This window comes from Macaca mulatta, chromosome 8 (assembly GCF_049350105.2).
Source record: "Macaca mulatta isolate MMU2019108-1 chromosome 8, T2T-MMU8v2.0, whole genome shotgun sequence".
NCBI classification, from domain to species: Eukaryota; Metazoa; Chordata; class Mammalia; order Primates; family Cercopithecidae; genus Macaca; species Macaca mulatta.
The window spans coordinates 63,880,940-63,907,214 of NC_133413.1; the positions used below are offsets into that span (position 1 = coordinate 63,880,940).

General features: G+C 41.8%; 1 protein-coding gene and 1 long non-coding RNA gene across 3 annotated transcripts in view; one reads left to right on the top strand and one right to left on the bottom strand.

The window, feature by feature from the left end:
• The window catches only part of LOC144330606 (uncharacterized), a 71,303-nt gene extending 66,119 nt beyond the window's left edge, over positions 1-5,184 (top strand). The window contains exon 3 of the long non-coding RNA XR_013396898.1: positions 2,877-5,184. This is a non-coding gene — a long non-coding RNA (uncharacterized LOC144330606). The remainder of the gene's footprint in view (positions 1-2,876) is intronic.
• On the bottom strand, positions 676-26,275 carry OPRK1 (opioid receptor kappa 1). Of its 2 annotated transcripts, none has more exon segments than NM_001321097.2 (4): positions 676-4,775; positions 9,711-10,063; positions 25,465-25,769; positions 26,135-26,275. In NM_001321097.2, coding segments are annotated over 3 exon segments (1,143 nt in total). In that variant the 5' UTR covers positions 25,722-25,769; positions 26,135-26,275; the 3' UTR covers positions 676-4,242.

Below are 26,275 nucleotides of genomic sequence, written 5' to 3' on the forward strand. Positions count from 1 at the left end.
TTTGCTTTGTTTTGAAAAGAGACTAGGACTTAGTAGTGTGTTCTTCCCAATTAGCAGAATGAGTCCCTTTTTACTTCCCAAGCCTAAGTTTTGCTTCTACTTCCACAAATCTTTCTTTTGTCGTAATACTGGATTTTAAGTTGTTCTTTGTGTGTAAAATACCATGTGTTTAGAACACAGAAACAGATCATTCTTGGCAGTGATGTGGTTGTATCGTACTGGGAGCAGGGCAGGGGCTGCTTATGCTTCCAGGTGGAGTTGCCATTTTGTTATGCTTTTATTGATGGAACAGTTTGATTTTGAATTTTGCATGTTTCTGTAGTGAAAAAAGTGGATTTTCATTGTGAGGGCAGGAGGTCACATTGATCCTGGGGTCCTCGCAGCATTATTGTGAAAACAGGTGAATTATCCTAAGCAATTCACAGGTCTGGGAATTAAAGACCACAGTTTAGATCCCCACAATTCATAGGTCTGGAAACTAAAGATCACAGTTTAGATCCCCACATATTTTGTTTCTATCCACTAATCACCCACAACATTGTCATGGATGGAAAGTTAGAGTAACCCTTATAGTTTTGAGAAACAGTTTCCATTGTTCTTGTTGAAGTGCAGCATCACTGAAGTAATTACAGAATAAATAATTTACCACAATAATTGACTGTCGTGATTTTTAGCAGGTACAATTTTGATTTTATTGCAAGGCACACAATTGTATATACAATGCATAATTATCATCTTTTAAAGTACAAGATAAAATAATATACATTATAGTAAAGAACATATGAGTATACTCTTATCTCAGAGAAGAAAATTGCCTTAAGGAAGCTGGGTTATACCCTTTTTGGATGTGATTTTCAGATTTATACTGAATCATCCAAATAGCTCTTGGTTAGAAAATAAATCTCATTGACAGGACACACAACCTTTCACAGCTTTCTCTTTACAATGTTCCAATTTAAAGTCAGCTAATGTGCTCCCTGCATTGCGTGAGTCATGTTATTTTGTCCCAGGACTAGATAAAACACCTATAAATTGTCTGACAATAGTTATACACGTTTAAGAACTTTATTTCTCAGTAATATTTCACAGAATAGAACCATTTTCTTAAGATTTTATGTGACTATTGATTTTTTTCTCCAAGCTATTTTCCCAAATGATGTATTATTTTTAGTATTAAGCCTGGAGTTTTGACTTAAACTCGAGGGATGCTCTTAGATTGGTAACTACTCTGAGACACGAAGAGTGTTTCCACTCTCCTCCCAGTTAGAGTGGGGGGTTTCCTCCTCAGTGCTGCCCCTGCATGGCTGGTTCATTTCTCTGTGCCTTCTCTGACCCCTCGCTAGGACCTGTCTTCCAGGCCTTCTTAGCAGGGTGGAAAGATAGGGTTCATGTAGAGAATGGATCTGAAGGTTAAACACATGCAGTTCTGGTCTCAAAGAGACACAACAGACAGTGTCCTCCCCGTTGAGGTCAGAGAATAGGAACATGAAGAGATGAGAGATATCAGAGAGCCAGAGGGGTTTGAACAAATGCACTGCCTGGAACAATGAATAAATGGCATTGTGGTCCCTGCTTCACATCAGGACATAGGACATACAGAAAGCATGTACACACTTTGACAAAGAAATACATTTGTGCAAGTGGTATTTTCCCTACCACATTGTTTACTTTATCATTCCTTTAAAGCAGTACCCTAAAATGATATTCCCTTCTTCGCTCCTTTTTCAATGTTGGGAAGTCGGTATTAACAAGAATCAAGAAGCTTGGACACCCTTCGTTGACACATACAAGCTACTATTCTTTCCTTGGGTTGCAGACTTACATATGAGGAGATGCAGGAAAATCAGGCAAACCAATAATGGCAATTAATGCTATGAGAGCATGTGAAGTGCTAACTTAAAAGAAACAGGCCAGGTGTGGCCACTCACACTTATAATCCCAGCACTTTGGGAGGCTGAGGCAGCTGAATATTCAGAGGTCAGGAGTTCGAGACCAGCCTGCACTATATGGTGAAACCCCGTCTCTACTAAAAGTACAAAAATTAGCCAGATGTGGTGGTGCACGCCTGTAATCCCAGCTACTCAGGAGGCAGAGGCAGGAGAATCACTTGAACCCAGGAGGTAGAGGTTGCAGTGAGCCAAGACCACACTACTGCACTCCAGCCTGGGCAACAGAGTGAGACTCTGTTTCAAAAACAAACAAACAAACAAACAAAAGAAGAAGAAGACAGAAAACATTAAAGGAAACACACTACTCTGATTTCATCTCACCGTCCTATCTCTGTTATATTTTGCACTGGAAAGGAATCTGACGAGAAAGTCTCTTGGGTTTTCCTGTTCCATCAAGAAGTTTTTATATTTCCTATTTCACCAGGGCTTGTTTCTGGAACTATCCTCTATATAGATATCCTTCCTGTACCATAGCCAAGATTTTTTACTATGGGATTAGTGTAAACCAGTATTTAAGCCATACCTGTTTACATTCAGTTATAAAAATACAAGGGCAGCTAGGAATTTCAATAAAACAAGAAATACTCAAAAGAGCACTTCATTTTCATTAGGAGAAATCACTTTCATTCTGCCATATGTCATCTGCGTTCGGTGCCATGATAATCTGGAGTGGAGGCAAACATGGTCAGAGTAACATTCTGAAGCCATGTGTAAAACCTTCAATGCAAGGTTTTGTTTCCAAAAGGTGAGAGTACATACACCACTAAGAAAGTGCATGGTGAACAGAACCTAACAGTTTTAATGATGTCTGTAGTTACATAGGGCTATATATTCACTTTTTCTATTAAATTCCAGAGGATGCTGTGCTAATAATATATAGGCTTGGAGATGAGTGTTATTTCTAAATTATCCCTTTTTTCTTCTCAGGCAAATTACAGAAAAAGCCATTACCTCTGAAATGGTAAATTTCAGGGGGAAAAAGAGGGAATTTATATGTCATCTGGAAGTTTTAGCAAAATTACCCTAAATGTGCTGCTCCTGGCATTATCCTCAGCAGGTATGCCCTTCACAGAATGCCATGCAGGATGTGTCCTGGCACCAGGAGGGACATCATGTCCTCATTCAGCACACATTTAGGAACAATTCTACTTCCTGCTGAGAGCCACAAAATAGTACCTTGAGATCTACAGAAGCAAAACACCTTCCTCTCCATGAATAGAGAGGATCTGCGAATCGCTATATATTCATAAAGAGATGTGGCAAATAAACTAGATCCTGCTAAGGCTACAACCTGGGAGCTAGTTGAAGCCTTTGTGATTCATTAACACATGAGTTATGAGCACTGTTACAGGACTAAATGGTATTCAGGGAGTCTGAAAGAGATCATGCCATGACTAATTCCCAGCAAAATTTCTCAGCATCAACTTAACAACTCAGGGGATATCACTAGTGTGCCCTCAGGAAATCGCCTGGCTGGGAGGCAAGCCTATTCCTTATTTGTACATGTACTATTATTTACAGAAGATACTATATATATTTTCAGTGATATTCACACTACTTTGTTTCTTGACAATGGGACATGCTTTATTATAAGACTGTCTACCTGAATAGCATGCTAAGAAAAAAAAACTGTAGTTTTCGAGAAATTAAACCATGTTAAAAACAACCTTTTGAATGTTTAAATAATTTCATAAATAGCAAGATAATGTTCTGGTATAAGTGAACATCAGATTCCTCAGATGTGGGTCCAAGCCATACATAAGCTGGAATTCTCACCACACAGCCACATGAAATGTGTGTCCACATAGCATACAGTGGGCTGGGCATGAACCCTGGAAATAGTTCTCATTCCATTGGAGGTCATTGCTGTCATTGTTAAACATCTGGATTGGATACCCACTGAGCTCTGAAAGCAATGATTTTTCTTTTCCTTTTTTCTTAAACCGAGCTTTGAAACTACATTTCATAGGAAAGCCACAGCAGACGGGTGCTGAACCTTATCTAGGAAACCAGAAGGAAAAGATGGGTTCCCTCGTTCATCAGAGGAACTGAGGGTCTGCCTCACTTCTGTACCCTAGAGAAGAGGTGCATGTCTTGCGTGGATCTTTCATCCTTGATGTTTCCACTGATCACGAACGTGGTCTGCATCTGATGACTTCAGACCATGAGATCTCTAAAAGTTTATTTAAAATTCTATCTTTTCATGTCAGACCGCAGTAGTGATCTGAGTTAAACCCAGATCATTGAACTCCTCTCTTCCTGAAGAACTGTACGAAGACATCTCCACGACTAGTCATACTGGTTTATTGATCCCATCGACGTCCCTCAGGTAAGCAGGATCCTGAACTGTATTTCGGACTCTGCTAGTGCTCTGCCGCTCCATCCTCATCTTCAGTGGAAAGCAGAAGTCCCGGAAACACCGCTTAAAGTTTTCATCAAGAAAGGCGTAGAGAATGGGATTCAGGCTACTGTTGGTATAGCCTAAGGCGATGCAGAAGTAATAGCTGGAGAGAGCAGCCGTGCTGTGGGAGGTGCTCCCCAGAGCCTCCACCAGGATGAATATGTGAATGGGGGTCCAGCAGACGATGAAGACCGCCACCACCACCAGGACCAATCTGGTGATCCTACGCAGGTTGCGATCTTTCTCTCGGGAGCCAGAAAGGAGCCGGACGCTCTTGAGACGCAGGATCATCAGGGTGTAGCAGACAATGATGATGAGGACAGGGATCACAAAAGCAAAGACGAAGACGCAGATCTTCATGAAGAGGTCCCACCAGGAGTAGTCATCATCTGGGAACTGCAAGGAACACTCGATGACATCCACGTCTGGAGGAGGGCAATAAGAACCACAACACAGAAACCTGTTATTGTTATTACCGTGGCTGCAAAGTGTTTTAAATGTGAATTTTAATACCTTTTATTGCAATGGTCCCATTATGGTAAGATGACATTACCTGAAGTAGATCACCAAATTACTAATGAATTCTGTATTTTATTAGCCATCTTAATCTTTGTGCATGGAACAATGATGACAGTCACTGTTTACTGGTAACATACACAATACTGTAGAATTAAGATTAGCTGACAATCTTGCTCATCTAGCTGCAGAAGTTGGTTTGACACTGACAGCTTGCAGAAGAGGTAAAGAGTTAATATATAGCATGAGTACTTATTTCTATTTCCATTCATTAACACTTCTACCAGACCTAAGGCTCTGGCAATAAAAAAAGCTAATAAAAAATGACTAAATATTTCAAATCTAGTCACTGAATTTAACAAAAGCCAACTTGTTTGAAAAACATTAACTGGTTTACAGGAAATCATTATGTGGGTCAACAAAAATTGATATGAAATTTGTTTAAATATGACTCAGGTATTGTGATTTAATGGAACCAATGACACTCGTGATTAAGGGCATTACTGAAACACAAGTAAAACCCTTGGAGGAGGTGGGGGAGAATCATCATCATCATCAAGGGAATTCTGAGTAAATCAGGCACATTTATTTTCATTTTTACCAACATTATTATGTAACTCAGATAAAACAAACATTTGTATGTGATTACTTAGAAAATTGCTTTATTTGCTCTGCTTCTCTTTGCTGGGTAGTATTCTCTTTGGAGTAGCCTTAATGTTAAGAAGACCAGGGACTCAGGATGGACACCTTCTAAACTATTCTAATGGGGGTCCCATGGGCTCGCCTTTCACCAAACACCAGCCAGCTCACATTTCCAACCCCTGCCCCGAGCAGTCAGTGAGCACAGAGCAGAGCTCTCTTTGCCCTGGTCCTTCCTCACAGACAAGGTAGTCATGAGCAACACCGTGCGTATGATTACTATAATGAAAATATTTTCCTCTGACATTGGAAAAATCTTCTTCAAAAATTGCACATCAATATTTTTTAAATAGCAAAACAGCTTTATTAATGTTTGCTAAAACATTTTAATTCACTCTTAATAGATTGGGAAAATAGAATATCCCATCTTACTAGAATGTTAATTACATATACTTTAAAATAAAAAGGATATAATCATTTTGGACAATTAATAAAGATAACTATCTTAGAGACCTTCATGTATCAATGAAATACCAGATCAAACCTTGGAGTAGTAAATGAACACTTCCAGAGAAATTTGTCGTTTTTAATTTTTTAAAAAGTCATTGTCCAAAGTAATAATACTATGAAGACTATTAACTTTTGCTTTAGTGTTTATGGTAAATTATTTTTAAATCACTACTATTATCATAGAATATAAGATACCCATTAAATAACTTTTGATGAGTGACACATGAAAAAAAAATCTGAGTTCAATATAAATATTCTATTCTGGGTTTTGACTTGTTTGTTGAATCTGGTAGAAGAGTTTCCTTGGAGGTAGGGACCATGGTTTGGTTTGGTTTTTTCTGCTTAGCTTTTGTTTTCAGCATTAGCTCTTTCTTGTGGCTGACCTCAGCTTATATGTCACTTCAGAGATGTTTAGATGGAGATCTGTCTCTTAAATGGTCCTCTCCCCGGTAACTTATACTTTGTCTACATGTTATACTCACCCAATTTCCTAGACAGAAGCTTGTCTGATCTGTAATTGTGTGTTACCTTCCTAAAGTTTTTCTCTCCATCTAGAACGTGAACTGCCTTGGTGGAGAAACCCAGCCTGCCTTAATCAATATTGAATCCCTGACACCTAGGGTAGTACTTGGAACATGTGGTGCATAAAGAGAACAAATTGTTAAATAAATGAACAAACAAATACATACCACATGAATAACAAACCCTCGAAAGTGTGTCCTAATTACAGTAGTTATTATGGAAAAGTCACTGGCTAAGCTAAGCGAAGCAGAAGCCACACAGGGCTGCTGTTTAATTTGGATAGACCTTTAACTCCGAGGCTCAGCTTCCTCCCAAACAAACTGTCTTGCATGTAGTGGGAGATATTAAGTATTAGATGACTGGGTGAAATAATCAACAACAGCTACCTTACAAGACTTTGGGAAACAAACGTTCCATTACAGAGTTGGAAATATCCTCCAGAAATGTCAATGAAGCTGAATTTGTAGCGTAAAGAGAGTGCTGACGCAACAAGAATTCCAGTGCACTTCACGTTATGCTAAGGGGATCAAGCCAGGTACAGAAAGACAAATATCACATGTCATCAAGCATCATATTTGGGAGGTAAAAAAAAACACCCTGAACTTACAGAGATGGAGAGTAGAACCTCTAGTGGTGACCACAGGTTGGGAAGAGTCGTGGGGAGGGGGATATACAGGGTTGGTTAATGCATACGAAATACACTTCGAAGAAAAACGATCATGTTCGGTAGCACAAGAGGGTGACTACAGTTAACGGTAATTTATTATATATTTCAAAATAACTAAAAGCGTGAAATTATAATGTTCCTAACGCAAACAAATGATAAATACTTGAGGTGATGAATATCCCAATTACCCTAATTTGATCATTACACATTGTATGCTTGTATCAAAATAGCGCTGGTACCCCCTAAATATGTACAACTATTATGAATCCATAAAAACTAAGCATTTTTTGAAAAAGAAATTCCTGTCCAAGCATGCCATTTTTATTACATGTTCTGTTTCAGGAAGAAGGGGGCATTTTCAGGTTGAAGTATCCATACAACTGCCTCAGTTCAACAAGCAGACTTTCGTTTCCTTCTATATTAATATCAGTGGGCTGTGGCTTCTGATGGCTCCTGTTCCAGCATCTCATGCTTGTTATAATTATAGAGTTAGTTCTAATAGCTAAACTAAAGCTTTTCTTGTGGGTATTCATTTTGTTAAGAATATACTGTTTCTGCTTACAGTGATTATAATAAGTCTTAGCTACTATAATAAAAGCAAGAGCGGACTATAAATCCTCACTTAGTACACACACATATACTACAGTATGGAAAATATTAGAGTCAACATTTTACGTTCACAAAGTGAAAGCTTTGCCTCAAAAGAGTTTCTTGCACTTTATTTCTATTTGCTGTAGGCATGAAGAAACAAAATCCTATGTGTGATTAATCATATTTTAAAATGCAGATACAATAAAGAAAGTTGGGCATTTCTTAAAATTTGCCTAGTAGTATAGCTTGACACCTGCTGTGGCTATGCTAGAAATTCATTTTGTAGTTTCAGAGGGAAAAGATCAGCTTCATTAAAAAACAATGAATACAGTCATTATACATTTGTCCAAACCCACAGGACGCATAACCTGGAGAGTGAGCCCTCCTGTAAACTCCAGGCTCTGGGTGAGAATGCGTCAGTGTGGGTTCAGCAGCTATAATAAATGTACCACTCTGTGGGGGAGGATGTGCCTGTGTGGGGTAAATGGAGGTAAATGGAAGCTCTTTATGCTTTCTGATCAGTTTTGCTATGAACCTAAAACTGTCAACTGAAACCTAAATAAAGTCTAAACACAAACCAACCATGTATCATGCAAGACAAGCTATGATTTTAGCGTCTTGCCCTTTCACTATGACCTGGAAAGTCCTCACTATATACACTCAGTTATCTGCTATCACAGGTATTATGAATCCCCTAATAAACTGGAGCATTTACATACCTGCTGGAGCATTAAACAGCATGAGTAAGGCCCAAAGTGACTATTCTGCTCGCCTCCCCATCATGAATTTCTATGAGCAACAAAGATGCTTTCCATACCTTTATATTTTGCTAGTAAAGCAAAACTCCTAGAACAGTACCTCTTACCTTGGTTGCAGGTCAGAGTCACCTGGGGAGAGCTCAAAAATCTTGACACCCAGGCTGTACCCCAGGTTAATTAAATCAGACCCTTCAGGGCTGAGATGCAGGCAGCAGTGTTTTCTAAAGTACCCAGGTGATTCCAATGTGCAGCCAAGAGTAAGAACTACTGTCCTAGAAATACAGGAAAAACATCAACGTGGGGGCGGGCACGGTGGCTCACGCCTGTAATCCCAGCACTTTGGGAGGCCGAGGCAGGCAGATCACCACATCAAGAGATTGAGACCATCCTGGCCAACACGGTGAAACCCTGTCTCTACTAAAAAAAAAAATTAGCTGGGCATGGTGGCGTGTGCCTGTAGTCCCAGCTACTCGGGAGGCTGAGGCAGGAGAATTGGTTGAACTCGGGAGGCAGAGGTTGCAGTGAGCCAAGATCGCGCCACTGTACTCTATCTAGCCTGGTGACAGAGTGAGGCTCCGTCTCAAAAAAAAAAAAAAAATATTGGCTGGTTTGCATGGGGTAAACCTGATATGTCCAAAATCAAGTGGTTCTGCTCATCTGTAACTACCATCCATCTGTTAACTTGATTTTGAATGGCCTACAGTCAAAGCTGTTAAAAATAGTGATTTGGAGGTTATCCTTTAGGAATAAAAGAGGAAAGAACAAACATATGTCGCCAATAATTTATATCCCTTGTTAAAGAGAAAAAAAAGGAGTGAGAAGGTACGTCCTAGAATTGCCAGGTTGTACTTTAAAATTCCACATGCCTGTGGTTTCTTACCTCATCCTCACCCCTCCACTTTCTACTAGGCATTGCCAGAAGAGGAGACAGGTCAGGCATCTCTCTTCTGGCAATGTCATGATTGCATTCTGTGTTTAGAGGTGGAAAAGGACACAAAATTGTTCTATTTCTCATCTTCCATGGATTTAGGCACTACATTTCCATCGTCTTTTGGCATCGATTTCTACTAGATATATGGCCTACTCACTCTCAAATTAAAAGTCTCTGTAATTTGAAGCTACATTTTTATGAATGGAATGAAAATGACTGCTCTTACCTTCCCTGACTTTGGTGCCTCCAAGGACTATTGCAGAGATGCCAACAGATGACGACAGCAGCCAGATGCAGATATTGATGATCTTTGCCTTCAAGAGCGTGCGGAAGTCCAAAGCCTTCACGGGGTGGCACACGGCAATGTAGCGGTCCACACTCATCATGGTCAAGGTGAAGATGCTGGTGAACATGTTGTAGTAATCAATGGAAATTACTATCTTGCACAGCACATCCCCAAAAGGCCAGGAATTCATCAAGTAGACCGTACTCTGGAAGGGCATGGTTGTAGTAACTAAAGCGTCTGCCAAAGCCAGGTTAAATATGTAAATGTTGGTTGCTGTCTTCATCTTTGTGTATCTAAAAGAAAAGAAACAATAGCATTTCCCTCCATTTTCAAGTCAAACCCATAAGGTGAATGTGTTTGTGATAGCCTTTGGATTACTGATTTTGCTTCTTCATTCAATTATTCTTATATTCATTGAGGGTCTAACATGTAAAAGGACTGTTCTAGACATTGATAGGAAAAATGGACAAAGATCTCCGACTTTATTGTTTATTCTCCTGCTTTAAAACATTTAAATAAAGAAGATTACAGAAGATAGCAGAGATAGATGAATAGACATATAGATCTAGCATTGCATATAATACAGGTCTTTATTTTGTGGCTGACAATTCATCTTAATCCTGCCCAGAGTCGCTTGGCTTTGAGCATTTTTCAAACACTATATTCATTTTCTTTGACTTGTTTAAAACATATTTTTCCTCAGAGTTATTTTGAGAAATCAATCATTATAATTATGATGTCATTTGAAACTACAAAATGGTTTTCATTTTGATATATGTTCAGTTGCAATCACTGAAACACAATTAGGGTTTGCTGATTTTTGTTCTCCAGTGCACCATTAATTTGTCATTTTAAATATGTTATATAAATAAAGCAGGTTGAATCCTGCTCTTACACGTGTCATAGCACTAAGCATAGTATGGTACAGTAGGAGAGAAATAATTCTTTCTTTACTCCTTGAGATATTTTCTAAGCACGTAATATGTCTCATCTTCCAATTGAGGGAAGAGTAATTTTCAAGGTAGGTAAGAAAGATTGCTCTTATGCCTGAGTTATTCTTTACATCATAACATGATGTTTAGGACAACTTCATTTTCAACTAAGACTGAATTCAGAGGGTTGTTTTGCTTAGAGAATGCTTCAGCAAATATCCACAGAGTATTAAATAAAAGTTCCAAACCATACCATCAGGTTTTCAAAAGCCAAGAGCTGAAATATGTTGGGAAAATCCATATGTCGATTACTTTCTACAGCCTCAGATTTGAAGACCTTGTCACAATGCAAGTGTGCCCCATTTGATACATGAATTTCCACCTGAGAAACAACTCTGAACATTTCATGATAGAACAGAACAGCCCTGGCTCCTCTTGGAGGCAGTGTGGTCTCATGTGAACTCAGACAGTCCTGAGTCTGAACTCAGAGAATGACATATCTGAGTTTCAGTTCCTGCTAAATAAGAATCATAAAACCTAACTCACAGTACATAAGACAAGGGCAGTAGATGGCCTGACGCACAGAATCACACTCCAGCCTCAGTATCTGCTGCCTTTCCTCCCCACCTCCCATCTCTGCTCATTAGGAAGTGGCTGTGTTTGGGGTCAGCCGGGAAGGCATTGTGAAGACGGGTACTAGAGTTGGTATTTGTTGGTTTCCATTTGGATGTTCTGCTTACTAAAGAGTGATTTAATCTGGAAAGCAAGCAGTTTATTTAAAAATGTGTTTTGCCTTTATACTTTCTATTCAGACATTATTAAATGACCTATAAGTTTTAGAAAGTGACTAAACATGGATGGCCAGGGTCTCATAGCACAGGCTTTACAGAAACAGAGATAGCCAAGCAAGGACAGTTACTGAGAAGGAGTCCCATGTTTCTAATGAGAAAGACTGAAATGCTATCTATTCAGATATTTTCTTAAAAATATGGTTTTATGTTTGAAAAAAAAATGCATCTTACAAACCTACCTTCTACTCTTTCAACTCCTCCCACCCCAAAACCCCCGATACTAGCAAGGATTCCAGCAGGAATCTGACTCCTGCTCTTGTATTTTGTGACCCTGATACTCCCTCTCTTTCTTTATGAAGTCAGAGTGGCATTCTTTATGCTATAAACTTAGGCAGAGCTGGGTCCTAGTCCTTAATTTTCAAACTAACAAGTATACTTTAGAGGGTCCTTAACCACCCTGAGCCTCAGTTTCCCCAATTGTAAAATGGAAACTATAATATTTATGTCACAGAGTTCCAGGGGTAATGAATGAATGCACCTGAACCAGACAGCATGTCTAATCTATGTCCTGTTCCCCAACTCCCACCTCCCTCCTTACGTGGGTGGAAGCCACCAGTTACCACAGGAAACAGAAAAGAATATAGTTTCTAGGTAACATCCATGGTCATATTTACCCAATTCAGCTTAAATATAAAAGGTGAGAATAAAAATGAGCCCCAGGACCGGACACAAAGAACATGAATGGAATGATACATAAATTACCATAAAATGTAATGTGCATCTTTAAGTAGGCACACAATGTAGAGTAATAGCTTGATTTTAGTTTTTCAAAATATTTATAGCCAATAGATGTATGAAACTGCATAAGACTTGAACATGTAAAGAATTCAAACCCCATCTTCAGATCTCAGAGAGATGAGCATAGGCAATAATCACACTGACCACATTTCTGAAGTGCCCGTGTCAGGCCCCCTGCCAGGCGTTCCCCAAGCTTTGTCTCATTTCGTCCTCACAGTCACTTCACGTGGTAGGTATTGTTATTCTATAGATGAAGTGACTAAGAATCACAGGATTTTCTTTAAAATTCTCAAAGTGATATAACTATAAAAGGCACAGCAGAAATTTAAACCTAGGGGTTTGATCCCAATTCGTGTATTCTTACATCTCCCCAGCACTTTGTAATTTGCAAAGTCCAGTATTTTGACTTCCATGTATCTTGCTTGATTCTCAAAACTACTGCCCTTCTAGTTTCCCTGAGAGACTTATGTGTTTTGCCTCATATAGCTGAAGAAAGTCAGGCTCAGGTAAGTTAAGTGATTTGTTTGGTGTCAGCAGAGGCAGGACCTCAGTGGGAGGATCTGCAAGGGATGGCAAGGCAGGGCCCCTCTTCCAGGTTTCTGGAAGACACATGCTTATAAACCTATAACACTAGAAGGGGAGAACTCATAGAGTATAATTAAAAGGAATGAATAAACTATGACTTCAATGAATATTTATAGATAGTCTTCTGTGTACTACACTGGACTACTCTATGAACGTGAATATAAAGCAAGGCTGTGACGCTCAGAGGCAGTCTGGTTGAGCCCCGGGGTATTGTTTGTATCTAACCGCAACAGAATTAGCCAGTCTTTTCATTCATTGTATGTCCACCACTGAAAAAACAAGCAAGCTTTCTCATTATGCTATGATATGAAATTATTTTCCATTTCACCCATACTGCTTTACAAAAATTCACAAGCATTTCAAGCAAAATGGCACCATCTGGGTGGGAAGTTCTGGCTTGTGTGGAGGAGCTGGAAGTGGGGTGGCAGCTCATGGCTGCACTTCTGAGCATACACACCGCAGGAGCATATGGTATGAAAAGAGCAAAGTCCGTGGGCTGTCCTCGCTAAACTGACAACATAACAGACCTGAAGACAACAGTACGGTGCATGGAAAGGTATGTGAGGGGCAGGCCGGGAAAGAGGGCTTACCTAGGGAACTTGAGTTGTGAGCACCGGGAAGGCTATGGTGGCCAGGCAACAGGGCGGAGGGTGTTCCAGAGACTTAGAAATGCTCCCCAATGACACCTTAACTCAAGACCATCCTAGTGTACTTCTCTTTACAGAGAAATGAGGGGTGACTTCAAAATTGTCAGCCACTGGTGCTTGTGTGATGGTGAGGGGAACAAAGTTATCTGCTGAGATGTCAGGAACCAATGTCACCAGGCAGGGTTTCTGGGAAGACGTGACACTCACCATGCTAGAAAGGTGGCACTTGAGAAGGCGGAGCTGACCCTGCAACACGACACCCTCAGGACTTTCTGTCCTTTCCATGCACGGCTGTACTCAGACAATATGCAGGAGGTAGAAGAGGTAATTATTGGATTATTAGCATGCTTTGCTGTTGAGGTGCATTGCCCAGGTTTGTTTTCTGTTTTTTAAATTTCAGTGATGCTTCTTTAATCAGGAACTCCTCTTTACCTTCATGACAATAGTATAATATGCCTTTAATCTTGATGACTGATTACCATATACCTTTCAAACCAACACACTTTCAGTTGCACTGATTTCAGTTATTCTGGGTCTTCCCTTGCACTTGTCCCCCATGGTAACGCATGCACCCTCTCTTCCCTCTCCAGTTATGTGCATGGCCCCTCCCCTGTTTTTACCCTTTCATTTCTTTTAACACGTTTTTAAACCCCTACCCCATAAGTAGCAATATACTAGACTTTGAGGACGACTGAAAAACTCAGTATACAGGCCCTGGCTCTGAGGATCTTTTAAACTGAGACCAGATTCTAATGTGAACTATAGGAATACATGGAAGGGAAAGATTGCTGTGTAGTGAGGAAATCAGGACATATTTTGAAGAGAAAACTTAGCAGGATCTTGAGTTTTGAAAAAGATTTGGACAGAGAGAGAAGTTTTCTGGCTAGTGTCTCATTCAGAGTCAATGAGGAAATGGATTTCCTGGTTCAGGGATCCTGCTGAGGAGTCACAGGTGGCTGCCTGGGATGGAACAGTAGTGTCAGGCCACAGAGGGCCCTGAAAACCAGAAGGAAAAAAATCACTTTAACATTTATTGATGACATTATGTGACAGACACTGTTTGGGGAATTTCATATTGTCTGATGAAGTTGTCATAATGATTAAATGAGACATGCATAAAATTACTTAGCACCAGACTGGTACTTGATAATTGCTTAGTGAACGCCAGCCTTCATTGTCACATGACTGCTCCTGCTGTTGTTACTGTTGTCATTCATTACCTACCACAGCCCTAATATGCCATATCACAATCCCGTAAGATACCACTGCCCCCACTTTCTTCTGAAGAAAAAAAGATTGAGAAAACATCTTAAAAATACTCTCTTGTTTTTCAGTTCTTGGAATCTATATGTAATAAGTAAAGGAACTCAGGCTTGTCTTATTCCAAGGTTTCTTTAAAAATCAGGTATTTTATCAGAGACATAAATACTGCCACTTCCTGCAGTTCAAGATTAAAAAGCATTCTGATGAGGACGGTCACGTATGCACCATGAGGGTAGAAAACATTTAGCATGAGAAACAGGGCAAGGCCCAGGCAGAAATACTGTAATAATACATTAAATACTACTCCTCAATGGACAAAACAATGTCATGTACATTCTGGAATTTTTCCATAGGCCCATTTTTGGGGGTGGGAAAACTGAGTTAAAAGGGAGTAGGTGACTTGCCTGAAACCACAAACTAGTGAGACAGTGGGAATTCAAACTTCAGCTCCAATATAATAAAAAAGAAACAGGAAACAAAACAAAACAAAAGCCCTGGTGATTTTCTAAATAGATTCCTTTAATATAGCAAAAACCTAAAGGTCCATAGAATGCACCTGAACAAATGCTGTTTGGTGAAAACACGAGTGTGATCAAATGCCACTGACTCACAGGAAGCTGGAAGCTCTCTTACAACACTAGAGTTGCCCTTGGAATCCAAAGATGCCCAGGACACCAAACTCATTGGGAGGAAAGCTCTGCAGCAGCAGGGAAAATGTAGTCCTTTTTCACAAATGATGGAAGATGGAGCATGATGAGAGATGAGTTTGGGAGCTCTTTTCTCTGTATTGCCAATGAGCATTTTCCTGGGCGTGTCTTCCAGATGCATGGCATTCTAGATTTTATGTGCAAAATGATCAGAAACAGTGGGGGAAATGGAGAGTGCTGTTCAAAGGATACAAAGCTTCAGTATAAGATGAAAAAACTCAGGGGATCCAATGTACAACAGGGACCGGCATCAACAATACTGTATTGCTTATCTTGAAATTTGCTGACTGAGTAGATCTTAAGTGTACTCACCCCCTCACAACACACACCGTACACACACAATATGGTAACTGTGTGTGGTAATGGCTGTGTAATCTGTGGTAGTCACAAATTAATGTGTATCAAATTACCATGTTGTACATGTTTAATATATGTAATTTGTATTTGTCAATTATGCCTCACCAAATCTTGGGGGGGGAAATAATGAACCCTGATGTAAAGTATGGCCTCTGGGTGATGATGTGTAAACGCAGGCTCATCAGTCCCACAAATGCCCCACTCTGGGGGAATGTGAGAATGGAGACTGTGCGTGTGTGGGAGCATGGGGTATATGGGAACTGTAACTTCCCTTCCATTTTTCTGTGAAGCTAAAACTGCTTTTTTGAAAGTCTGTTTAAAAAATAAAAATAAAATGAAGATTGATGACCGTGCTGATGTCACTTCTCAGTGGAACTTACTTAAAAACATAGAGTGTTTCATTAAATTTTTCAGTTAGTTTCCATTCACCTCAATGAAATTAACTGCTATATGCTCTTCTGGGTTATTTACTATTGAAATTGTAGGGTTTTTTTTTCTAAAGGGGCAGTAGTTTATTAATTTTAGAAAAGAAAGGAGGGAGGCAGAGGCAGGAGGATGGCTTGATCGCTCCACTGCACCCCAGCCTGGGTGACAGAGACAGACTCCATGTTTGTTTGTCTGCTTAAAAAGAAAGGTAAAAGAAAAGAAAAGGAAAGGAAAAGAGAAAGCAAGGAAAAAGGAAAATGGAAAGGAAAGATAAGGAAATTAAATTCACTGCTTCTCAAAGGATCTGACTTTGATATCCCTCAGTCTGTAGTATTCTGAAGGAGTCATGCTCACATAGGAGCCAGGCCCCTGCAGCTCTCCAGAATCACTCTCCTGCACGCAAAGTGCAAAGCCATCAAGAGAACAGCAGGCAGCCATGTGCGATCAGGATCCGGATGCACAGCCCCGTGCAGGGGCAGGCTGTCCAGGCAGGGTGGCAGCAAGCAAGGAAGGAAGGGTAACGGGGAGCGATGATTCCACTGGAACAGCCAGTGCCCCCGGGAGCTGCTAAGCTCCTCCTCTCAGTTGTCCCGGCTGGGGAATCATGCGCCTCTGGACCCCCAGAAGGAATGTTCTAGTGCATTCAGGGGTACATTCAGGGTGAGCACTTCTCACGCCCAACAGCACCTGTAAGAAAACGGCACCTCGCTAATGACTGGCGTGCACTTTCCTAGGGCACAACTACCTGGATGCCTAGCAATATATGGATACTTAAAATTAATTTTCCTATTTTTATACAGAAAGCTGACCTAAGTCAGAGCAAGCCACAGAGTGTGGGCACATGGAGAGGGGGATGATGGCCCTCCTGTGCTGCGCTCTTCCCATGAAGCCAGTCCTCCACTGGACAGGAAGCAACCCAGTCAGGCAGAGGGCGCTGAGAAGATTCAGGGCTAAGCAAATTGGGCTGTGATACTGGATTGATCATTTAACAATTGCCTGCCCTTGGGCAGTTCATTAAACCTCTGTAGCTGATCTCCTCAACTGTAAACGAGCTCTAACAATCTTCATTTCATAGGTGTGTTGTGAATTTGTGTGAGCTCAACAGGAGCTCTGAAAATCAGTCCTGTCATAGCTGATCTCTGACTGCATGTAACACCAGCCATTCTTAATCCAAGGCTTCCCTGCCCAGCTTCAAACCAGTTCCTTTGGGATCTCTGAATTCATCACATGGTTTTGTCGTCCTCCATTGAAATTCCAACCTGCTTGGCCAATGGAGAAGGCAAGTGTTAAACAAGCCATTTACAGTATTATCCCCCTCCTAAAATCTATTCTTTATATATAAGCCTTCCTTACCAAATACATAAACCTGCATCCCCTCCAAAGAAAGGGAAAAAAAGGGACGACCGCTGATCTTTCTGTTGAGGAATAAATAAACGTTATTCTGAAACCATCTCTTGTTAATATGATTCTAAGCATGTATTACTTGTACCACTGAAACCACGTAAGCTAAACCTTCAAAAGGCAACTGTCCTGCAGCCATACAATTTGAGGTTTTTAGCTGAACACAGAGACTCCTGGGGCCACGACAATTAAGTGCATCCAAGTTAATCGGGAATGAAGGGAGGTGCCAACTGCACAGCCACATGAAAATATTGCTGCTGATGAGATGCAGCTGAATGAGTCATGGAGAGGAGCTATTCTGTACCAGTGAGAAGCAAATTCTTTCTGAAACTAACTCTGAGACAGGCATCAGAAAACATGTAAAGTCAACAAATCAAGAAATGATTTTGAAGGCTACAGTTTTGCCTGGAGTCTATTAAAGTTTAGGAGCTCTATACCTGATCACCCAACTGGTTTCTCGCATTCTTGCGCTCTCTCTCTCTCTCTCTCTCTCTGCAGTTGTATAGTCTCTGATCCCTGAAAACAGTGCCACAAGGCTTTGGCCTCCATCTGCGATCACACATCCCACAGGGGAGAAAATAATTTGGTTAATCCATGTAAGCAGTTGCAATTCTCTCTTTCAAAAGGTTGTCAAATGTATACAAATTACTTTGAGAAATGAAAGATAGTCTCTTGAAAATAATTTCTGAAGTTATTTTTGCTACATTTGTATTAAAGAAACTGTTTAAAGACAGGATCAAGAAATTAAAGACAGTTTCAAGAAAAATTAGAGCATACTATATTAACCAAAGCCTAAAATAAGACTGGTGTCCTGTAGGGAACAGCCACTGGTGAATTATACAGGTACGATATTGTACCTCTGCTTTTTTTGAATGCCTCTGTACATGTGATTTGGTGATATTATCTAAGGTAGGCTATGTTGACACTTGTGAGAATGTGGAACATGTATGTACACACAACTACAGTTGTGTTTACAACAGGTAATTTAACAGTGATTACAACAATTTAACAGTAATTCAACAGTGATTACAACACGTACTTCAAGGAGGGAGAAGAAGAAACTTGGGAGAGAAGAGGCAGGCATTGTGCCAGACACTCCGTCACCCCATTCCGTCCCACACTTCTCTAGTTCCAAGACAGCCACATAGTTTTGGTGAGACTGAGAAAAGAACCATGAGGCCCAGACTGGCTCAGGGGTGACTTGAATGAGTCAGTAAATGGCACATAACCTAGGATGATCCCAGCAGAGGAAGCCTGGAACTTCTGTTCAGTGGATTGGGGAAGAAACACTGTATCCCACTATTTATAAGCAAGAAGATGAGTATTTTTATAAGGACCAAGCTCTATGCCTAGCAAGTTTGGGTGAGTTGGCTCCCTTTGGTGCAGAAATTTGAGGTCAGGAAATGTAACCATTTCCATAGTACCTTTGCAGTTTTGTTTTCTTCTAGGCCCCTTACAAATTTCCCCCTTTGGGGAGGCTTCAATACTGCTGAGGCTGAACTGTAGGGAAGCAAAGGTCTCCCAGAGGATGGTTCATGAGAGATGGAACCCTATAGGTCTGTATTCTGACAGCAACAAATTAATTACAACTAATGAGAAAAGGAATAAGCTAAACTTAAGACCAAGGATCAAAGAATTGTCTGATTCCTCCTATTTTTCTTAACAAATTTTTCTTGTTTATCCTTACAATTAATTTACAAAAATAAACAAAACGAGAACATATACATAATTGTTGTGAAAACTGAAGCTTGACAGAGTGCCCTCTTAAGGAGAACAGAAAGAGGATGGGCAGTGTTCTGAGCTGAACCATGCCCTCCCAAAATTCCTATGTTGAAGTCCTAAGCCCCAGTACTTCAGAATGTGACTGTACAGTCCTGCCTTGGTATCCTTGGGGGATTGGTTCCAGGACTCCCCGTCGGATCCAAAATCCATGGATGCTCCAGTCCCTGACATAAAATGAGGTGGTGTTTGCATGTAACTTATGCAGATCCTCAAGATTACTTATAATACCTACTACAATGCAAAGGTTATGTAAATAGTTGTTATACTCTACTGTTTATGGAATAATGACAAGAAAGAAAGTCTGTACATCTTCAGTACAGGTGCAATTTTAAAAAACAACATTTTTCAGCCATGATTGGTGGAATCCATGAATGCAGAATTCACAGATATAGAATGAGGGCTGACTGCATTTGGCGACAGGAGCTTTAAAGAGATAATTAAGGTAAATGAGACCATATGGGTGGGTCCCAGTCTGATATGACTGGTGTCCTCATAAGAAGAGATTAGGACACAGATGTGTAGGGCAAAGGCTATGTGAAGTTACAGGGAGAAGGCCGGATCTACAGGCCGAGGAGAGAGGCCTCGGGCCTCAGGGAAAGCCCTGCAGACACCTTGATCTCAGGCTTCTGGCCTCCAGAACTGTGAGACAGTCAACAACAGGGGTTGCTTAACCCACCCAGTCTGTGGTGCTTTGTGATGGCAGCCTCAGCAAACTAACGGAGGCTCTAGAAACCTGAGGTGCCAGGGAGATCATCACACTGAGCCATTTAGAAGGAAGGAGGCCAGCTGAGTCTGCAGAAAGGAATGGATAACTGGGAGAGAGAGAGAGAGTTAGATTTAGGATTTGTCAGAATGTACCTGACAGTTATGGCCACAAGAATGGATGAAACCATTGAAAGAGAGTATGATTGTCAGTTTGATGAGTCACCTTGGCTGGGCTATAGTCCCCAGGTTTTCAAATACTCATCTCAGTGCTGCTGCAAAGGTGTTTTGTAGGTGTGATTAGAGTCCATAATCATTGACTTTAAGCAAGGGAGATCATCCTAGATAATCTGAAAATGCGGCCTGATCCAATCAGTGAAAACCTTAAAAGCGGAGCCGAAGCTCCCTGAGGAAGAAGAAGCTCCCTGAGGAAGAGAAGACAAGCAGCAGCTTGTCTCTCCTGACTTCCTATCTTAGCCAGTCCCACAGTCAGCTATGCCACTTTTTTGTGAGAAATTTCTTAACATGGACATTCCCTACTGGTCCTGCTTCTTCGGCTGATCCATGACTAATACAGAGAATGTGCAAAGTGAGGACAGAAGAGGGCTGAGAAGGCTCTGGAGAATATGAGCATTTAGGAAACATCAGAGGAAGGGCATTCTGTGCAGGGGGGCAAGGAGAATGCCAGAGGATGCGGGGGAAGCTAAGAAGAGGGTGCTATTCAAGAAAGTGAGGACCTAAGGTCGCCCAAGCATGCCAGACCCTCCACACAAGCCAAGTGAAAGTGACCTAAAACGAGCATCTGAAACACACATCAGGGCTTTGGTGAAGGAGCACGGGGGGAGCTCAAATGCTCAGGGCAGAGGACCGGGTGGAAGAAAAGGAAACAAAGAGGAGGGATTACTCCTCCAAGAAGCTTGCCTACCCATGACAGGCAGGAGGATGAAAGGACATTAGCTAAGGAAATGAGGAAAATGGAGGGTTGGTGGACAGTGGGTTGTTGATTACTTGTAAGATGACAGACGCTTGGGTATGTTCATGTGCTGAAGAGCAGGTGAAGAGGGAGAGATTGCAGACACAGTAGAAAGGAGATAGCTTATATGGTAAAGACCCCAGAAGGCAACGAGCTTCAAAACCCAGGAGCAGGAATTAGCCTTGGATAGAAGGAAGGAGAAAATTCCTGTGAGACAAAACAGAATACAGGGAGGGTGGCTGCCAGTGTGCGTATGTAGAGAAGCAGTGTTCCTGAGGGCTGCACTCCAGTGTCTTGGTGAACTACTGGGTAAAACCACTCATATGATAAAGAGAGTAAAGAATATGACCATGAAGAGAATATGATCAGGTGGAGGGTTTCAGAATAAGTGTAGATTTGAATTCATTTTTAAAAATGGGAAATGAAAGAAGGAATTGGCTCTTTCTGGAAAATAGAGGAGGGGCACAGAAAAATGTCTAGGGAGAATTAGGGTCAGATATACTTGAAGGTGGTGACTTTGTCTTGACAAAGATAAAATTGATTTTATCCAACAGCATCCAACTAGCTGGGTATAGGAATAAGGAAGGTAGGTTACTGGCTTGATCAAGGGTTAAGGCTTTAGTGGAAGACACTGGCAGAAGTACAAGAAGGCAGGACACTTGAGTGTGTTGTCAAGACAGAGCTTTAAGTGATAGCTCATGGAGTCTAGGATGGGGAAGAGAAAAAGAGATAGTCTGGGAGAAAATGTAGAACCTCCTGGAAAGAAAGAATCCAAACGTTTGCAGTAGTGGTATGGTGGGAAATGAGGAGCAGAATGGGTAAGAGTGCAGGATCTATGGTCAGGCCGCTGGGATCATTTTGGCCCCGTGAGTTACCCAGGTGTGACCTTAGTTTATTTCAATTTTTTGTGCTTTAGTTTCCTCATCTATTAAGTGGGTATGGTAATGATATACCTATAGCTGCGAAGATTAAATGATTCACGTGAAGAAGGTAGCTTTACCTGCTTGACACATAGTAAGTGTTCATTAAGTGTCAGTCACCTTCTTTAAGGGAGGAGAGAGTCGAACATGTATGAAGTTGTGGTAAGAGTGGGAGAATGGATGTTTACGATGTCAGAGGTAGGGCTGCCTCTGGCAGGGCAGAGGGGTGTGGGTGTCATGGTGTTCATTAATTAATAAAAAATGAAGACTGCACGGGGGAATCCTGCACAGGAGGAAATCGTGAGACCACAAGATTAGAATCCTGATGGTCAGCCGAGTGTAGTGGCTCACACCTGTAATCCCAGCACTTTGGGAGGCCAAGGCCGGCAGATAACTTGAGGTCAGGAGTTTGAGACCAGCCTGCACAACATGGTGAAACCCCGTCTCTACCAAAAAATAACTGGGCATGGTGGTGCATGCTTGTAATCCTTGCTACTCGGGAGGCTGAGGTGAGAGAATCGCTTGAACCTGGGGGGCAGAGGTTGCAGTGAGCTGAGATCATGCCACTGCACTCCAGCCTGGGCAACAGAGCCAGACTGTGTCTCAAAAAAAAAAAAAAAAAAAAAAGAATCCTGAGGGTCACACCCATATTCACACCCAACAACCACAAACTCCAAAGCCTGGTGAGTGAGGAGGCTGGAGCACTTGCATTTTAAGGTCTCCACAGTGAAAGTTAATGTGCCCTAATTATCAAGGGATTATGTTAGTTGGTACACACTAAATGATGAGAACTCTTGAAACTTTAAATCAGAAGATACGAGGCAGCACTCCAGGGACCCGAGGTGGGAAAAACTATTTGTAAGGCAGGCCTAAAAGTAGCCAAATCTCTTTCCACAGCTCTGACTCCCCAGGTCTGAGCTGAACAGTCTAGATTGCGCCTGCCCACACTCTGACCATCTAAGTTCCATTTCTACAATTATTTTCTATGAGATTGAACTATGCTAGGAGCCTTTCCCATGTAAAATATTTTAAGATAGTATCCTCCATCTTTCAAGCACAGCTACTCAGTCTCTTCAGTTACAAGGGCTGCGGGGCCTCCACACCCTGGTTTGCACTCAAGCCTGATGATCACAACGCAAGCCACTTTATGCCACCCTCTCTCCAAGTTCAGTCTCTTCATTTCCTAAGATAAATAAACCCAAGTACATCAATTCTTCTTCAAAGATTTTATTTTTCAATCCTTGAACCATCTATCATTATGAAATAATGCTAAACACTCCTTTTCCCTCTTAGCGATAGACTTAAGTGAACTAGGTTCACTAGACATTAACCTTTTACTTGTGAAGAACTTGAGATGTATGTGCCCTAGCCATCAGTGAACTAGCTAGATTTCAGTAGGTTGGCACTCCAGGATGGCAGTAGAACTCTTCGCTTTTCATTTATCATCAAATGTAACCTTTAAGTATTGAGAATGGAGTGGGAGAATGGAGAACGATGTATGTGAACTATCCAACTCCTTTTATATTTTTAGCTGAACTTATCCCCTTATAACACACTTTAGTGTTGGATATCTTTGGGAAATCTATCCATTAAAAGTCCTAGCTAATCTACAGGATTTTTTTTCCTTCTTCCATGTCAAATGTTCCCCACGGAGTTATATTTGCACATAACATCTAAATGTTATTTTAGGATTCTTCAGTCTTTTTAATTCTAGTCTGCAAAAGGTTGTAGAGCAACTACAAAGCTCTTTTCAAACTGGAGACTTCAGGGGCTCATTCAAATAACAATAATATGTATCTGTTTTACTTGAGCACCCAAATATGATATGGGTAGAAACAGAGCTAATTTGTTTTCTTAGAGCTTTCTTTTGTGTAACAATGTTTCTATTACCCCACCACCAAAAAAATGGCTTCTGTACCAAAGATCTCCTAAAAATTTTGATTAAAATTTAGAATACAGTTGTCTTTTCTTTTGTCTAATTGTCTCTTTAGTAGAGGCCAGCCCTCAGATTACTAATGACTTGGACAAACAATTTACTTTTAAAATATTCCCTCCTTTACTCATCATGGATAGAATTCCTGCGAAATGCAATAGGCAATTATGAAAACCAAGGGCACCAAGCTATAAACACCAGTTGTTGGTGAAATGAGCTTTATAATAAGTGTTTGGAGACTTAAATGATGGTTTTTAATGTCAGAGCATACATAGGAAGAAAAGACCTGACATTCTCAAGCAAACAAAACAAAACAAAACAAAAAACAAAAGATAAAGCAGTATTTTTATTATGATAATATTCCAAGGGAAAGATTTATGCTATCATTCATGATATGGTTGCTAAAGTTCATAATAAACAAAAGGCCTGTTTCAAAACTAAAATCAAGCTTAAAAAAAAAATCAGTTATTCATCCTTTCAGAGTCCCTAGCCAGGGTGACTTGCACCCCGCCCTTATTTCACAGAGACTTCTCAAAGGAACACAAGTGTCCTACTCCTTCTCACAGGTGTGTTGACAAAACTCTAGTGCTTCCAGAAAAGGAAACACATCTCTCTCAAGAAGAGTGCAGAACAAAGTTAGGTTTTTCTTTTCTTGTTTTTCTTTCTTAAAGTCAGAATCACTTTGCTTACCAGAAAATTACCATATTCGTGGACATTGCGATACTTATTATTGGAAGTTGACCTAAAGAAATTTCCACACACACAAAAAAAATAATAAAATAAAACCTTCAATTTCTCATGGTGGAAAAAAAAAAAACAGCAAAGCAGTTTTTGAAAATCTCCACAGGCCATGCTTTAGAAGATAAATATTATTTACTGATATTCCTAACAAATGGGATGACATTTGGTACTAAAAAGGCTCCTATATGCATATCAACAACGCTAGATCATATATCAGCTTTTGTTTCATAAGCCAAAACACCAGTCTGAGGAGTCACAGGAAATTCGGAATTATCTTCAGTGCATTGGGTGGGCTTGAAATTGATCTTAAGAAATATTTGCAAAGGGCATAACAAAGTGCTACGAACTGGCGCAGGCAACCAGGCAAATGGATTAACTCCTTTACCAGGAGACCCTGACCCTGTTGTCAGCACTCAGGCACCTTGCCCTGCGCATAGAGTTTTCAGCAGAAACGCTGGGCCCTAGGGTGGAGTCGGGGGAGTCACTCTGAAATCTTCCAGATGCCCCTGGACGCTCGGATTCGCCTGTGTGAACCTCTCAGCACTCCACCAAAAACTCCCAGAAAATCCTTCACCTCTTCTAGGAGGCCACCCTGTAGCACTTCCAGCATCCTTCACAGAACAGAGTTCCCATCGCCTGGCTAGCTGCCCCCACCGCCGCTACAGTGGCGGGGCCCGACCCTCACTCCCTGCCCTGCCCTGCCCAGCCCCCCGCGCCGCGCCGACCCCGCGCTCACCGGATGATCACGAACATCACCAGCGAGTTGCCCACCAAACCCACAACGAACACCACGGAGTAGACCGCCGTGATGATGACCGGGATGGCCGGGGAGATGTGCGCGGGCTCCAGCTGCGCGTCCTCCGAGCCGGCGCTGCCGTTGCTGTCGAGCTCTGCCCAGCCGGGAAACCAGGCGCTGCTGTTGGGGGGCAGGCAGGCGCTCGGGGCGCAGGTCGGGCCCGGCTCCCCGCGGAAGATCTGGACCGGGGAGTCCATGGTGGGGCGGCTGCAGCGGGAAGACGAGGACAGGCGGCACCTGCTGGGCTGCGGAAGCGAGAGAACCGGCTGGACGCGGAGAGGCAAACTTTGCCCCCGCCCTGGCTGGCGCCGCTGGGGACCCGGAGCCTGCGGACCCCCACCCTGGCCGCAAGTTGCCGGGGACAGGACAGGGAGGACAGACTTCTCGCTTCCTTCTCGGCCAGCAGGCGCGCCGCTGGGTGCCAGAGAGGGGAGAAGAGCGCTCACTCCTTCTCTCCCAGCTCCTGAGGTGCCTCCCTCACCATTTCTAGGCACCGGCCCCGGTGGAACTGTCCCCAGACTGCCTATCTGAGCCCCCAGGGTCAAGCCCCTTTCCCACCTCCCAGAACGGAGGTCTAGCTAGAACTGCGCCTCGAAAGCCCAAAGCTTACCTCTTTCCCAGAGACAGGCGAAGGCGAGGTAATTTAGGGGACGCCCTGGTAGGTGCTGAACCGCGCGCTCAAGAGTCCCACTCAGCTCTTGGCGTCACCTGCTCTCGGATCCCGGCCCCACTCTCGGCCCCAGGGCTGCTG